General features: G+C 38.0%; 1 protein-coding gene across 4 annotated transcripts in view; it reads left to right on the top strand.

The window, feature by feature from the left end:
- GramD1B (GRAM domain containing 1B) overlaps window positions 1–16870 on the top strand; it is a 178264-nt gene that overhangs the window by 85955 nt on the left and 75439 nt on the right. For all 4 annotated transcript variants that reach the window (XM_083122716.1, XM_083122714.1, XM_083122715.1 and 1 more), the window contains exons 10-11: window positions 11384–11505; window positions 13217–13409. In XM_083122716.1, the coding sequence (XP_082978842.1) occupies window positions 11384–11505; window positions 13217–13409 (315 nt within the window). The remainder of the gene's footprint in view (window positions 1–11383; window positions 11506–13216; window positions 13410–16870) is intronic.

Here is a 16870-nt window from a genome sequence, read left to right on the forward strand (position 1 = left end):
ACCTTCGGGTTTAAGAAGGCTAGAGAGTTAGTTAGTTAGTTAGAGTCTTCCTCAGCATAGAAGTAATAAATGATTTGACGAAGCTGAAAATTTACCGATGTACGCCTCGATAATTTTTGGAACCGATACCGATTGATACATAAGATTATTCAACAGAAATGGAATGTTATTTTCAACATGACAAAAATAAATTTGCTATGTACATTTCTATTGCATGTATATTCTCACATTAGTACAAAAGCAGTTCTTTGAAACGCAAAATGAATTCTTGTTCTTAATATTGGGTCATTCCATGTCAAATCAACCAAATAAAAATATTTTTGAACCTTTAGGATTCAGAGTTTTAAGATTTTTTTGTTTATTCATAGTACCTATCAAGAGGATGAAATCTGCCAAATTTGAGATTTTTTGGGCTCATAGTTTTTGAGTTATTGACTTTCAAAATAGCAAAAAACCCATTTTGAAATCTTTAAACAGCTGTGGATCAAATAACTATTTGACCTAGATAACTCGAATTGGTGACTTTCTCTTGTGCTTTTAGTGAGCTTTAATTTGAAATGCAAGATGACTGTGTTACTTGAATTTTGTAATTTTTCATAAACTGGAAAAAAAGTTAACCTATTTTTTCCTTTAAAGGTAAGTAAAAAATAATAAGTTATGAAAGTGTTACATGTTTGAAACGTACTCTCTGTCGATTTCCCTTGCTCCAAGTCCATGGTGATTTTTCAAAGCTCTAAGGAAAGCAAAATGTCTGGTGGCACTGTTAGCTGTACAGTCCAAAGTGCAACTTCTGATCTGCGTGGTCTTGCTCACTTTCACGTCATTTCGGTGCTTTGTGGCATTCACGCCTTGCAAACGAATATTTCAGCATATAAGATGATCCTCACAGACAAAACTGCGGAGTTGCCTAACTAGTATACGTCGAAGAGTGGATTTTAATAGAAAATTTCCAATTGTAAGTTCTGCCATCGCCATAGCGTTAGGCATCACACATAATGTTATGCAAGATAGTGTGTATTTCAGGATATAGGTGTCCCATTTTCATTGCTGGTGACTATACCTAATCAGAATTTTTAGGAATTTTGAACTATTGTAAGTTTTTTTGAAACTACTTCAGGATTTTTCGAACCTAACTTAATATTTTTAGGACCTATTTTAGGATTTTTAGAACCTATTTTAGGATTTTTAGAGTCTATTTTAGGAACCTAAAAGTCTAAGGTCTAATCATCACAGATCCATCAGCACTCCCATCTCCTTGTCCCATTCTTAAAAGTTCTTCATGTGTTAAGCTGATTCAAGTAAACTTGAACATGGCTAAAATTCATGGACTGAAGTTTGAATGCTTGAAATATCTGGCATATTCACTACATTGCCATCCATCTGTTCCAAAAATTTCAAGAAATGGATCAGAGGAAATTTGTTGTTGTTCTTATTATTAATGTATATTTTCCTTTCCGTTGACCTTTATTAAACCACCCTGACTACTTATTTGTCCTCCTCCATCGCCGTGCGTTCTAAGGTGCTGTTATTTCGACTCCGACTGCAGGATGGCATGGGTTCGAGTCTGCCTGGGTTCTCGGCCTGTGTATAGGATCAGTGACAACCCACCATCGTGAGGAATTGGGCAGCTACGAGTAAGTTGTGTAACCTGGTCTGGGAAATCTGTAACAGCTGAGGGTTCGATGTGCTGACCCCACCTCACCCCATTACCGGTTGAAGATCTCCACACCTCTAGGTAGGATTGTGGGAGGGAGATTGGCAGTCAAGAAATAGGCCAAGGCCCTTCCAGGGCTGTAGAGCCATGAGTTGTGATACTACTTATTTATGCCATTAGGTGAGAAGTGATAAGATAAATGGGCACAGAATGGAAGAAAACATCTATTGCCTGTATTGAAAATTACAATACCATATTTGCCTGTAGTGAAGGAGGAAAAACACATTCAAGGTGGTGGCTCAATGCTGGTGTCTGCATTACACCAGTTCCTTGTTTGTTTACACACAATTCCATACAATTGGTATTTCCATTGTCTGCATGATGGCATTGGAAACATGTCAAGAATCAGTTAGTGTTGAGCAAATTGTAGCTAGTCGTTATGCCAACCGAACAGACTGGTTGGTTGACAGGTACCTCTCTATGAGCACCACTTTCCTGTCATATGCAAGTTAGGACTCTCCTTTATGATGGCCACTTTTTCAACATGACATTTTGAACAAAATTAGAACAGCGAATATTAATTATATTTCACTAAAAAATAACACTGCAGAAATTAAGGAAGATTATAATCTCAGAATATTTTTAAAGATAATTTTGGCGTATTAGTGATAAATTATGGAAAGTCAGAAGAGCTAATATCTAAATTATCGCCTTAGCGATGTTCAGACAGATGAATACTGCATTGCAACACAATCAACAAATTCTGGCTATATAAGCGGCAAAATTTCACAGAGACAAGGAGACATACTGGGTATTTACTCGTGTGCTCTCCACCCAACTGTCCCGCCAACTGGTTGCTTACTCGTTGGTTGAAGACATCGCTGTCTCAGGATTCTTACAGAAACTTGTAAGGGGGAGAGGTATTTACCTAAACCTAACCAGGACCTTTCGTTTGGTCATCACCAGCATCACCATCATCATCAGCAGTTAAGGCAACCCAGGGTATTCACACAGGTACCTAATTCTAACCGCTAACGAGACATTTGATTTATTCACAGGAATCGACCACATCGATAAGTTAACAAGCTACAAGCTAAGAAAGTGTGTTCCTGGGATAGCAGTGCAACGTGAGCTGGTGACGTCAAGAGACGAATTAAATCCCAAAGGCAGTGACTCAATACAAATTATTGTGAATAACAATCTGACAACTAAATATAAATCTGTTTGAGGATAACATATAGATTTCAACCTGTCACTTTTGGCAACAGACAAGGTGTTACTTTCAGCCTTAGAAAGTTAGTGCATGTCCAAAGGAGCCAGACAAGGGTACTTGACATGGCATTTTATTACGTGTGCTGATGTAAAAGTGGTTTGCACCAGATGACTGTGGCTCAATGAGCCCATTTCACTGATATCACGAGAGGAAGAATCATCAGGTGACTTGAGGCAGGGAAAACTTAGATGGCTGTATCCTACAACCTGCACATCCCACTCATTGCAATTTCCAGAAGTTCCAACAGGATGGAAATGTCAGTTGATCCTTCTGCTCTGGATGCCCAATTATTACAATAATTTTTAATACTTTATGTGTTAACTGTTGCAAAAAATTCTGTCATTTCCTTGAAGATGTCTGTTTCTTCGGTCATTAGGTATATGAAGTGCATACTAAAAGTAATGAGCAACAATTTCTCATCAACCGAGGTTTGCTTTTATTAAAGAAAAACATGCTACATCATCAGGGTGGTGACAGACCTGGAAAACCGGGAAAAGTCAGGGAATTTTGGAGGTCAAAAAAATCAGGGAAATGTAGGGAATTTTGTCTTGATTGACTACTTTTTTTTATGAAATGAATGTTTCTATGGAAGATGTTGTTAGGAAGCCCTGCATGGTAACAGAAAATCTGGTTGCTAAGTTTCAGCGTCAACTTTTAGGCCCCTTTATTACGCATCACAACCACGGTGTCAGAAACCAGTGATATGAGGGGGGGGGGAGAAATTTCCGGAGGGGCAGAAAAACTTTGATAAGCCTCTAAATATTAGGGAAAATGCATTGAATTATCATTATTTCTTGTCTGTAGGAGTAGTAGAGGGACAAAGCTGTCAACAGATGGGGGGGGGGGGGGGTGCACCACCACTGTGGCGCCGTCCGATAGTTGTTGGATGTCGTAGTATGACATTTTGAAGGGACAGAGACAAATAAGGACGCTCTGCAACCCTGTAATTTGTTGAATGTCGTGGTACAGCACTTGGACAAACATTTAGGTTCCATCGATGCATGCGATCCTTGTTCTACGTATATCACCTTTCGACTAATGTCGAACTTCGACAAAATGTCTCAGTACAAGATGCGCATGCATGGCACACTTATGGAATTAATATTTGTTTTATGTCTTCAGACAAAAATCACATGCATAACCAGAGCTTTGTACAGTCACAGACACTTCTGAGTAGTAACGATTTCATCGACTTCAATGGGATAGTTGCAACCCAAAAGTGTCTGTGACTGTACATGCGAGTTTCTCGTGTGTGGTACCATAGTTCATTGAACAAACTTTATATGCATTCGATTTTTGTCTGACATAGCAGTTCAACATTTCTTCCGTGTTCTACAGGCTGCACAGCCAATTAAATAATTTAATAAACCGAACAGACATTTTTGAAAATCAGCACGTTTTAGAAGGCTGTTTGAGCCAAAATATATGTCACTTTATCACATGTAATATTAGTTCGTTACTATTTTTCTTGTTATTTTTGGTTGTTAGTTCATTCTGTATTTGGAATCTTCTGATAAATAAATAAATTTGCCATTTGTGACATCCCAAAATTCGCATGATATGCACTCTTATTAATCCGATGTCTCAGTATGATATTTCTTTGTGTTTTACGACCTTTTTAGGATACAACATCCAGCAAAAATCGCATTCATTTGCTTCACCACTGTAAATATTCCACTAGAATTTTATTACACTTCTGGCTCACTTAATAATCGAACGTTACGTAAACAAAGAAACTCTGACCTCTAAACAATACCAAGGGTCGATCCACCTTTGTTGTTTCTGTATGCAAAAAAGCTTGGAGTTTTAAGGGTTCATGCAGCAGTGCATACAAAGGTTTTCTTCCCCCCCCCCCCTTGCTGCATAATACTGGTTTTGCACAGGTTAACATATGTTTACAATGACATTGAACTGTTACTCATTGTCAAGAAGAATCCAACAAATCTGGATATATCTACTGAATAATATCACGACTAAGTGAAACAGATACCTACATTTGTAAACGTTATAAACATTTGACAAGTGCATGCTCCCAACCTCAGTTTTCTGCTACACTCGCATTGCAATTCACCCCCTCCCCTCCCCCCTGTCCTTTCTATTTAAACTCATGAGAGATGATTGTTAATCTGCCACTGACAAGGGAGGTTATCTAAGTGTCCCCCTCCGATTTCCATGAAACTTGGCAGGTGTATAGAGGGGCCCAAAGGAAGAAATAGTGTTCTTTTGTTTCGGCTAAAAAACAGTTTTAGGGAGCAAAACCCCCCTCAAATGTCAAGATGAGGACAAATGAAAGTGGGGATCTGACCCCTGTGTCCCCTTCCGATTTCCATGAAACTTGGAAGGTGTATAGTGGGGCTCAATGGAAGAAATACGTGTTTTTTTTTTTGTTTCAGCTAAAAAACAGTTTTAGGGGGCAAAACCCCCTCAAATGTCAAGATGAGGACAAATTGAAGTGAGGATCTGACCCCTGTGTCCCCCTCCGTTTAACATGATACTTTACAGGTGTGTGTATAAACGGGCCCAAAGGAAGAAATACGTGTTTTTTTGTTTCAGCTAAAAAACGGTTTTAGGGGGCAAAACCTCCCCTCAAATGTCAAGATGAGGACAAATGAAAGTGGGGATCTGACCCCTGTGGCCCCTTCCGATTTCCATGAAACTTGGCAGGTGTATAGAGGGGCCCAAAGGAAGAAATACGTGTTTTTTTGTTTTGGCAAAAAAAAAAACTGGCAGATACACAAGTGGAGCATTTGAGATATGAAGTGCTTCACTGGGAGAGACAGCTATCACCGACGAGACGAAGAAAGGCAAATATGCCACGCGAGAGCATACAATGTGACAAAATGCATTACATAACATACGATACATGCTTGACACAAATCATGTGCAACGCACCCACCACGACCTATCACCTATGGGCAGTCTGTCAGGAGATACCTCACAAGCAGAGGAGATAAGAGTAAGGAAACGTGAAATGGTGCCAGGAGGCCACAGTTAAACACAATTATCAGGTGTGCTGTAGTGGGATGGTATGTACAATAAGACATCATGAATACAAATTCTGTATGTGTGACCCCGTATATAAAGGCTCACAGAAGAAAATAAGGACAATCGTTCTGTATGGAGGTACCATGTTGAATGTAGTGAATGTGGTCACACTTTTAATACAGGCATTTAATGCCAGTAGCCCATCTCCTTGAACAGCAGAGGAGGCATATGTCGCAGACATTGTGAAGGACATCATTGAAAGATGTACCGAAAATCCTGCGTACATCGTTGAATTTGCTACTTCCTTGGTCTTTGACCAGCAAGACGATACATATGCACACGCTTTGGAAGATACAGTTGATGACACGGAAGAACACTATACCGACCATTGTTCACCACATACTGTATCCATTGGATATAAACGAAGAGCAGTTGACTTTTGGAGGAGTGGACAGAAGCAACATTTGTCTCTGACCACCGTGCAAAATCAGTATAAGAAGGTTACCTCAACACGGCAACTACGAAGATGGAAAGAGCAGGTGCAGGAGGAACACAGAAAGAAAAGCTGTGTCAGGTTTCAAAATACGTTTTAGAAAACTTTAGTGATGCCATGCAAGCACAGGTTCCAATTCATGATATTGATATTCGGAGATGGGCTTTGCAAGCTAAAGCTGAATTGGACATTCCTCGGTTTACAGTGTCACGGTTTTGGCTTTGGAAATTCAAGAAAGCACATCCCGCAAGTTCACCAAAGTCATTTACACGCACATCTGCTGGCAAGGAGGAACATGTTCAGAACGAACGTGACGGCTTTGTGGATACTGTTAAATCATGTATTGCACAGTACCCTGTCGGAAATGTGTTTCACTCTGATCAAAGTGGTTTTAATTTAGAAATACACAGTGGTCGCACCCTAGCTATTAAGGGAACGAAGAAAGTGGAAACTATCGTGCAATCTGTTGCATCCACAACACACAGCTACTTCATTCAACCAATTATTTCGGCTGTGGGAGAGGTATTGTATCCTCTCTTCGTTGTTCTGAAGGAACCTGAAGATACCTTTGGACCCTATGTCAACCGAACACTGTTCCGTCCAGCAAATGTGTTCATTGCAGCCTCTACACCGAGGAAACTGACAACAAATCACTTTAAGACCTGGCTCAAGGAGGTGTACTTCCCAAACACAGGTGATTTCGGTGCTCTGCTATTGGATTCGTGGAGTGGACATAGTGATATTGTTATGCGAGAGGTGACACCACGGGACAAAAACATTACTCTGTTGACAATACCTAAAGGATTGACTGGCACTCTCCAACCATTAGATGTGTATGGATTTAGGATTTGGAAAAATTTTGTGCGACTGTTTTCTGATCTTGTCCTGTTACTACACAGTGACATTAATCTCCACCTACGCAATAACATTATCAAACTACAATCACTCACACATAACCAGTTGTCCTCACCCAGGTTTCGATCCATCTTCCAATACGCACAGTATATAAGAGTGGGTATCTTCCCGAAAGGCCACCTCCATTTGAGAATCCGGTGCCATTCTGTTTTGGTGGTGACAGTAATCCGATGTGATGTTTGTGGTGCAGTGCAGTAATCAGACGTGCATGGTGTAACCAAACATTATGGTTAAATCATTTTTTTTTTTTTAGGAGTACCATTACTGTGACGAGTATGTACATTGGCACCGTGGAAGCAACAATGGGGACAGTTTTCAATATGATGCATAGGTGCTTGTCTTTACTTTGTGTTGGCAGATCGGTTACCATAACGTTTTGTGTTACTTTCTGATAGTAATAAATGTTTTATACATGCTGTGTATTCATCTGTGGAACTATCCTCTTGTGTCCTTGGCTATGGATATCACTTATATGATATCTAGGTCATGCTTGATAGGGTTATGGTTCCCGTGTGTGGCTATTTTGATGCTCCGTTACCCTGCTCTGGTCGTCTATTGTTATGCCCATGCCTATCTGGGAACAACGGTGTCTATGAATTCGGCAATTCTTTATACAATTGCACTGCGTTTGGTACCGACAATCCTACAGTTCTGTGCTGTGTGTGTTCCAATTATATGAGCGTGTTCTTCCTATGCCAGATTTACGTGGTTTGGGAGTCAGATCCCCACTTCAATTTGTTCTCATCTTGACATTTGAGGGAAGGTTTGCCCCCTAAAACCGTTTTTTAGACGAAACAAAAAAACACTATTTCTTCCTTTGGGCCCCTCTATACAAATGCCAAGTTTCATGGAAATCGGGATGGCACACAGGGGCCAGATCCCCATTTTAATTTGTCCTCATCTTGACATTTGAGGGGGGGGGGGGGGTTGCCCCCTAAAACCGTTTTTTAGACGAAACAAAAAAACACTATTTCTTCCTTTGGGCCCCTCTATACACCTGCCAAATTTCATGGAAATCAGAGGGGGACACAGGGGTCAGATCCCTACTTCAATTATTTGTCCTCATCTTGACATTAGAGGGGAGGTTTTGCCCCCTAAAACAGTTTTTTAGCCGAAACAAGAAAATACGTATTTCTTGCTTTGGGCCCCTCTATACACCTGCCAAGTTTCATGGAAATCGGAGGGGACACAGGGGTCAGATCCCCACTTCAATTTGTTCTCATCTTGAAATTAGAGGAGAGGTTTTGCACCCTAAAACCGTTTTTTAGCCGAAACAAAAAAACGCTATTTCTTCCTTTGGGCCCCTCTATACACCTGCCAAATTTCATGGAAATCGGAGGGGAACACAGGGGTCAGATCTCCACTTTAATTTGTCCTCATCTTGACATTTGAGGGTGGTTTTTTTGCCCCTAAAACTGTTTTTTAGCCAAAACAAAAAAACACTATTTCTTCCTTTGGATAATTGATAAACAATTATAAATACTGCGAAATCCAACATTCTTGTGTTTTTTAAGCTTAAAAAACAAAATATTCTACATTGTGCATGTAGAACGTGGATGTTTTCCAACATTGTAACCAAGAGAAAACTACAATACATGTTATACATGGAATAATTCCGACAATTACATGAAACCCTATGATTCCCACAATTTTTCAACTTCTATCGGAACGCTTCGCATCACATATCAAAATGGTGAGGTTCTGACAGGAGATCGAATGCTCATCTACCGAATTTCGAGAAAAATAACACCGAATAGTAAATCAATAACACTGACTTGGAAACTTCCTGCTCTGACCGCTAGCGCCACGTAACAGATGCCATTGGGACTTATTTTCTGGATGCCCCTCATATATAAACTATCAGAAGCTGTTACCAACACCGAGTTCTTGTTTTAATATTTGATTAGCTAAAACAGGCACCTGTACAATGCAGTAGATTCACCTCTATAAATGTCTTGCCTTAAATTTTTAATACATATATACACTTTACGTAAATACACTTTTCGCCAACAACAATGGCATAACTGTGTGTTGTTAGTTTCACAGTACTTCGATATACTTTGAATATGTGTACTGAAGGAGAAGTTCCATTGATAATGTAAGTAATTATGACACTTTGTTTTGTACAATTCTATTGTGTCACTTTCGGAACATTTAATCCCAAGAATCAGTCTGGTTTAAGGGATTTTAGGGGTATTGGTGCCAGACACTATGTGTTCTCATTTTTGCCTCGAAAAGCTGCGAATTGCTTGAGACCAAGTACATATTTAGGGGTGTCCAGGGTGTCCGGACCCTACTCCCCTCCCTAAGGACTTACTAAGTACTAAAATTAAATAATGAAAAAAATATTTGTTTAATTGAGGGTTATTTATTTCTGCTGAACTTATTGGATGAATGACAGTACTAAAGAAGATTTATGCAAGATTTATTACTACTTACAATAATATGCATAAAATATTACTAGGAACTTTACTTTTCGTCAACTGGATCTAACATCTTTATTCTGATACTCAGTAAATATTCAATTCTTTATCTATTTGACATTAATTTCCTTGCCAGAGGAGTTGCTTTTTTACAAATTCTGCTGACCTTTACTATACGTAAGCTAGATAATGAATACCTGCTGTTATATCAGTATCCTTATACCGTCTTGTTATCTATTCATGTAATAAAAAATAATATTAATTAATTTAATATTATTATTTATACTTATTTTCAATTTAATATAATTATTTGAATTTAAACATTATTATTATTATTTTTATGAGATACTTGGTTTGGATCCCTTCCCCCCTGAAATATATTTCTAGATATGTGCCTGCTTGTGATTTGCAATAATTTTCCAAACTCTCTATTTTGCCGTTTCAATATAAATCATAGAGAAATGATGTCAATTTCTCTGAAGATAATATTAGTACTTAACACAATCCATACCTGGATCTGTATGACTTTATTATTTTCATTTACAAAAACATGAATTTAGTTCATAATTGTCAGCGAAAAATATAAAATTTGTCCTGGAAAACCTGGAAAAGTCAGTGAATTTCATTTCTGCTTGTCTGTAGCCACCCTGAAAAGTCTACTGACTTTTCTTTACTTTCCAACAAAGTCTCCATTTCTTTGCATGCATTTTTCCCACCTTTCTGGAAGCTTGAAACTACCCTTACAATAGAACTTCATTCCAGCTGCTTGCAGACGCTGACACTGCTTTGTTTTGTACATGTCCTCTGTCATCTGGTACTGCTTGCCTCGTAACTGTTCCTTCACAAAACCAAACAGATGATAGTCACAGGATTCAATGTTGGGACTGTAGGGAGGGTAAAGCCTTCATTGCGATATCTCTGAAGAAGTTCTTGAGCGGTGTTTTTTCGCTGCACTTTGTGGTTTGCAGTCAATAAACGTGTGACCCAGTGACATCAGATTTTTTGATAGCCTAACCTTGCAATCAATTTGTGCACTGCACTGTGTCCTATCTCAAGTATTGCTGCAATTTTATCCTCTGCTTCTTTAATGATATCGTAAATTCTTTCCATGTTGCATTCCGTGGAGGCAGTTTGTGTGTGACCACTCCGAGGCTGATCTTTGATGCCTTTGGTTTCATCTTTAAAATGTTTTACCCATCATCTAACACTGCTAGCACCCATGGATACATTTGTATATGCACGCTGAAGTATATTCTGAATTTCAGCAGCAGGAATTCCTTTAACAAGGAATTCAATCACAGCATATTGAGAAACAAAACATCACTGTTAGCCATTTTGAAACAGCTGCCTGCGCTCATGCGGTTGAAACTAATGAAGTCACACTACCTCGATGCATTCAGTAAAGTGTGTACTTTTGAGATGATTTACTTGGTTTGCGCATATTGATGGATTTTTTTTATATATATATATAATTGTTGCTCATTACTTTCAGTATGCCCCTTGAATATTTTTTCAAGTGTGTTATATTTGCATTGAAACATCGGGAAATAAAGAATCATCATATTATAGAAAGAGATCTTCAGTATGTAAGTTCACTCTTCACATATCTTAATGTTCCAATAATGTCTTTCTTTTTACAGACATCATTCAGTCTCCCTGGCAACAAAATGCTGAAACAGGGCAAAAGGTCCGCCAATTGTCATTCACAGTTACATTGACACAGACTATGGGTCCAAGACATGCACAAGTAGCAGAAACACAGGTTCGTATAATTAATGTAATCTTCCAAGCAGAATTGAATTTGTAAACTGGAATTTATCACACTAACAAAATGAAAGTGAACCTGGTTTCATTTTGTCTGAAGTGAAACTGTACTAGTAAGAATAAAAAAATATTCTTTGCAGTTTCTTGGTGTGATTGATTAGAGAAAAGAATTATTTTAGAAAATAATAAAACTTGTCAGCTTGAATTTTATTTCTCTTGTAGTCTACGGTTATTACAAGCATAAAAACAGTTTTTCGTTGTGAAGTTTCATTAGAACACACGCTCCCTTTATCAGACATTTATTTGTAGTTTCATTAAAGATAAAGTTATAACTTCGAACCATTGTTATTACTATATCTATAATCAAACTAAAAATAAACGTCTGATGAAGGGAGCGTGTGCTCCCCTGAAACATCAAAACAAAAAACTGTTTTTATGCTTGTAATAACCGTAGACTACACATGCTACAAGAGAAATAATTCTACAGTACAAACAATGCATACATACAAGAGAAAGTAAGCTTGAATTTTCTTCATAATTAGTTTTTTCACTGCCAAAAGCTGTTGCATGCAAACTAGAACCTAATTTTGATACTGACTATAATCAGGCTGTGGTTTAAAAATACCACCTGCTGAACCTGTAGGTGTATTTAAATTACTCAGAGCATTTTCTGGTTATAACAAATTACTACATTTTTAACACTAGAACATATATTTACCTAAATCAAATTTTCTGAGTTACTCATCCACAATATCCTCTACTTTGAGTGATGTGAATTTTTGTGTCATGTGTTTTCCATGCATTCTAGATACAATTTGTTCATCACTATTTGATGCAACAATTACACGATGAAAGGTTCTAAACCAATTTTTGTTTAGAAAAAACAGGGTGCAAGATATGGATGTGACGAAGCTGAAAATTTACCGATGCTGATGTATCCACAGATAAATTTTAGAACCAATACCAATGCCAATATTGAACTGTTTTCGATACGTAAGATCAATCAACAGGAATGTAATGTTTTTTTTCAGCATGACAAAGTTAAATTTGCTATAAACATATCTAATTACATATTAAATATATATACATGTATATTCTCAGAGATTTAACATTAGTACACAAGCAGTTCTTTGAAATGCAAATTAATTCCTGTTCTTAATGTTGTAAATTTTATGCTGGGAAGTACTTCTGGAAGTAACCTACTTCTAGTCTTAATGCAAATCTGTCCAGCAACACTTAACACTCGTTCACTGAATACTGACCCAGCAGGTATGCCCAAGTATTTTCTTGCCACTTGCTTCAGTTTTGGATACTCATTTTTGAATTTCCAATACAACACTGGACCTGGTCACGTAGAATAGTCGGTTCAGCAATGCACTGTTCTATTTCTGATTATGGGGTAGGTTGACCCTCTGAGAGAATTTACAATAATTTTATCTTAAAAACTCCAAAGTGATGAAGATTCATTAACCTAATTTTCAGTGTATCTTACAAAATTAAAATATATAACTTATTGAAAGGTAAAACTCTAGTATTATCAGTACGGAATTTAAATATTAGATTTTTGCTGATACCGATATGTCAATTTCGGCCGACATTCACACATAGGTAATCTGCTTCGGTGCATCCCTAGTGCAACAATTATGCGGTAAAAGTATAATGTGAATCGGATGTAAAATTTGAATGTGACTTGTTTTTGTCACTTTCAGGTAATGCTTCCTTGCAGTAAACCAGGATACCTGTATGCAATAGACACTGAATCAGTGAACTCAGGAATTCCATATGCTGATGCATTCTATATTGCTCACCACTACTGTCTAAAAAGACTTGGAGAGAATGAAACATGTCTCATCATTTATGCACAAGTTAAGTACAAGAAGTCTGTGTGGGGAATAGTTAAAGGTGAGTAGAATTTTAAATGTCAAATGTTCTGATTTCGGAAGTAGAAATCTGACCAAAAATGTTACCTTTGAAGATGCCACACAAGTCAAAACAAAACAACCTAACCTTACGTAACCTTCTTTGCATTTACATGGTCTGCATATATATATCAAATAGCCTGTATGATGATGTTCATATTAAAATTCTACTGTTAAACAAAAGATCTTTGTTGAAAGGTGACCTTAAATTTTCTTGTATTGTTTTTTGGTGACACTTCAGTTAGGATATTTTTATGTTAGTGTTCAACCCAAACAGAAAAAAAATCAGAAGAATTAAGAATTAGATGAGAGAAAGTGATTACAGTTCATTGTGTAAAATATACATACGAGGCTCATTCGGAAAGTAACCGCCGTTTGGGTATAAATATAAAACCTGCATAGATACAACAAATTTTTACTTTACATCTGAAAGGTACAGCTGTCCTCTATTTCTCAACATAGTCGCCATGTAAATTCAAGCACTTGTCATAGCGTTTCACTAACTTACCATTCTGCATAAAACTCGGCCACCTGGGACTTCAACCAACCTGTCACAGCATTTTGAAGATCTTCATCGTCAGCGAAGTGCTGTGCCCCAAGTCACTTCTTCATGTGAGTGAACAGGTGAAAATCAGGAGCCAAGTCCAGGATGTACGGGGGATGATCAAAAACATCCCATTTGAATTGGCGGAAAAGGTCTTGTGTGAGGCGAGGGTTGTCATGCATGAACACGACCCCAAATGTCAGCAGACCACGACGTTTCTTCTGGATGCCTCTTCTCAATTTCTGCAAAGTGTTACAGTAAACTTCAGAAGTGATTGCGTATCTCGAATTTGGCGGGATTTTTGATGGCAGCTCACATTTTGTGACGTTATAACCAGCACACGCGCAGCACTACGATGCTCTCACTAGCACAGCTGGAATCTTACTGAATCACAGATTGCGTGACGTAACAACGGTTGCGCTCTGCCCACTACTACTAGCGCAACGCCACAATGGCAGTTACTTTCCGAATGATCCTCGTATGATCTAACAGTACTAGTGATATGCTTCTAGAAGCTAATTTTTTTTCACACAAGGGAGTAAATGAATATGATTTTTTTCTGCTTTGATTCCACAATGTGCCCATACTTCCCACACGTGTTACATGCACTGCCCAGAAGTATATATCCACCAACCTATTTGAAACCCTGGCCAGAAAGGAGTGACGCTAGTGTCAAATGTTTAGGAGAGGAGCTCGTAACACTAGGGCAAGGGAAAGGATTGCAGAGACATGTGTTTCACCCCTGTGTTGGCAAATCTAGAAGTTGGCTTGTGCCGTGAAAGGTTTGAAAGTAAACAAATATGCAGATCTGATTTAATTTTTCCAAACAAATGGCACATACATTCCCATTCCTGCACTGTGACACTGTCTATTGCACTTTTGGTAAGAGCCCTAATTTCTCTTAAATTTGAACTTACGTTTCATGAGGCAACTCTACACTTTATGGTGCTCCATATGTACTCAAGAGGGGTTCAAGTTGCAGTGATATGGTGGAAGTCAAAGGACGTGCTGGCTGTAGATTTTCAAAATGGTATCAGCTTGATATACCGGATCGGGAAGATTATTTTTAACTTTCACCAAGAATTCTTACTTTGTTTTTTTCGATATTGAAAGTGGTGTTATTTTTAATAACCATTCTTGAATCTCTTGTTTCTTACCTTTTAGTGTTTGGGGCTGTATTGGTTTGAAGTGAGTGCTAGGAGGCATTATCCATAACAATGACAGGTCTAGGTGGAAGATTCGGAATAAGTTTCTGTTCCAACCACATCTCGAAGTTCTCTGAATTCATTTTGTTGTGGTAATTGCCAAAAGTTGTTTTGACCTGGAATATTTTAAATGCATTTGGAACAAACCCCATGGAACCCTCGGTGTGACTTATGATGTCTCTGCCCCGGAAAACACCTGATACATCTTCACTCTGCTAACATTTTTTTTTACTTTGTAATTAGGATCCATCCAGGTTTCATCAATGTAAACAACAGGCCTCCCTTCGTTGTGGAATCTGTTGATCGCACGAATATATTTTGCTCTCCAAACAACAATGTTGCTTCATTCAACCAGAGCTAAGCAAGAGTTCCTAAATTTTTAAAATTTAAAGTCTTCCTGTTTTTCCCCCTGATAATTAATTTCTTCCTTAGCAGTAGCTAAGAGTTTCAATATTTTAGAAACTTCTCTTCTCACTACATACAGTCCATGGATTTTCCTTTGCAGTATACACTTATCCATGTTGTCAATACCAATCTTGATCTGTCGAGCACATCTCAGTTTACCAGGAGTTGACAATTTCTAGTCAGGGCTTTGTAAATCTTTTTTCTCTCTTTTCAGTTTTTTAAGCAATGACCCGACCGTCCCGTAAGGTATACCACTCTCTTTAGGGGTTGATTGCGAGGATAATTCCACCCGTCTCTTTTCTCTTGGTTAATCTATAACTAGCATCTCTTCCTGATAGTTTCTAACCTGGACATGATTCTTTATTGGATTTTTTTTTTTCATTTTAGCATTGCTTTTCTTCCACTTTTGGCTAATCATGCAGATGGATGCTGATATAATGAAATTGATTAAGGAAACTCACAAAGAACATCAATTTCCAGGCTGGGATTCGAACCTGGGACTTCTGTCTTTGTAGTGTGCTCTGCTAAGCACTTTGGCATGGATTTCAGCGGACATGATTTTTGAGGAAGCTATTTTCCACTATTTCTCCCGCAACAAATACTGATGATGTGGCTCCTCGTGTGATGGGAGGTGTCCACTTGAATCTAGCCAGAATGGCATCACTTTGCTCAGTGACGCAAAATGTTTCAATAGAAGGTGAAAGTATACTGCAGAAGCGATTTTAACAAATAGTTTTTCTTGTATGTACGCATTGCTTGCATTATAGAATTATTTTCCTGTAGTTTACGGTTATTACAAGCATAAGAAAACAGTTACTAACCATTGTTATAACTGTATCTTTAGTCAAAATGAAAATAAATGTCTGATGAAAGGAGCGTGTGTTCTCCTGAAACGTCACAAAGAAAAACTGTTTTCTTATGCTTGTAATAACCATAAACTACAGGAAAATGATTTTAACAAAGTTGTTCATGATGTTTTCCTGCGAACATTGACAAGTACATGATGTAATTTTTATTTATGCCTGTTGATTTATATATGTGTTATACGCAGTGACATATGTAGTTAAAGCATGCATGATTTCATGTTAGCTTATCGAATTATTCTGTTTCCACCACAGTTTTAGGGCAAAAATTTTAGAAAAATGTGCACGCTATAGATGTGTCTTTTTTAAAGACATTAACCCTCCGTCATCCACGCCCTCATGGTAGCACAAATGTCCCGCACACGGCACTCTGTGCCACCCTATCATATCCAACGTTATTTACGTGAATTATTTATGCAAATCGATG

The sequence above is a fragment of the Lepisma saccharinum genome, chromosome 5, assembly GCF_977018435.1.
Source record: "Lepisma saccharinum chromosome 5, izLepSacc3.1, whole genome shotgun sequence".
NCBI classification, from domain to species: Eukaryota; Metazoa; Arthropoda; class Insecta; order Zygentoma; family Lepismatidae; genus Lepisma; species Lepisma saccharinum.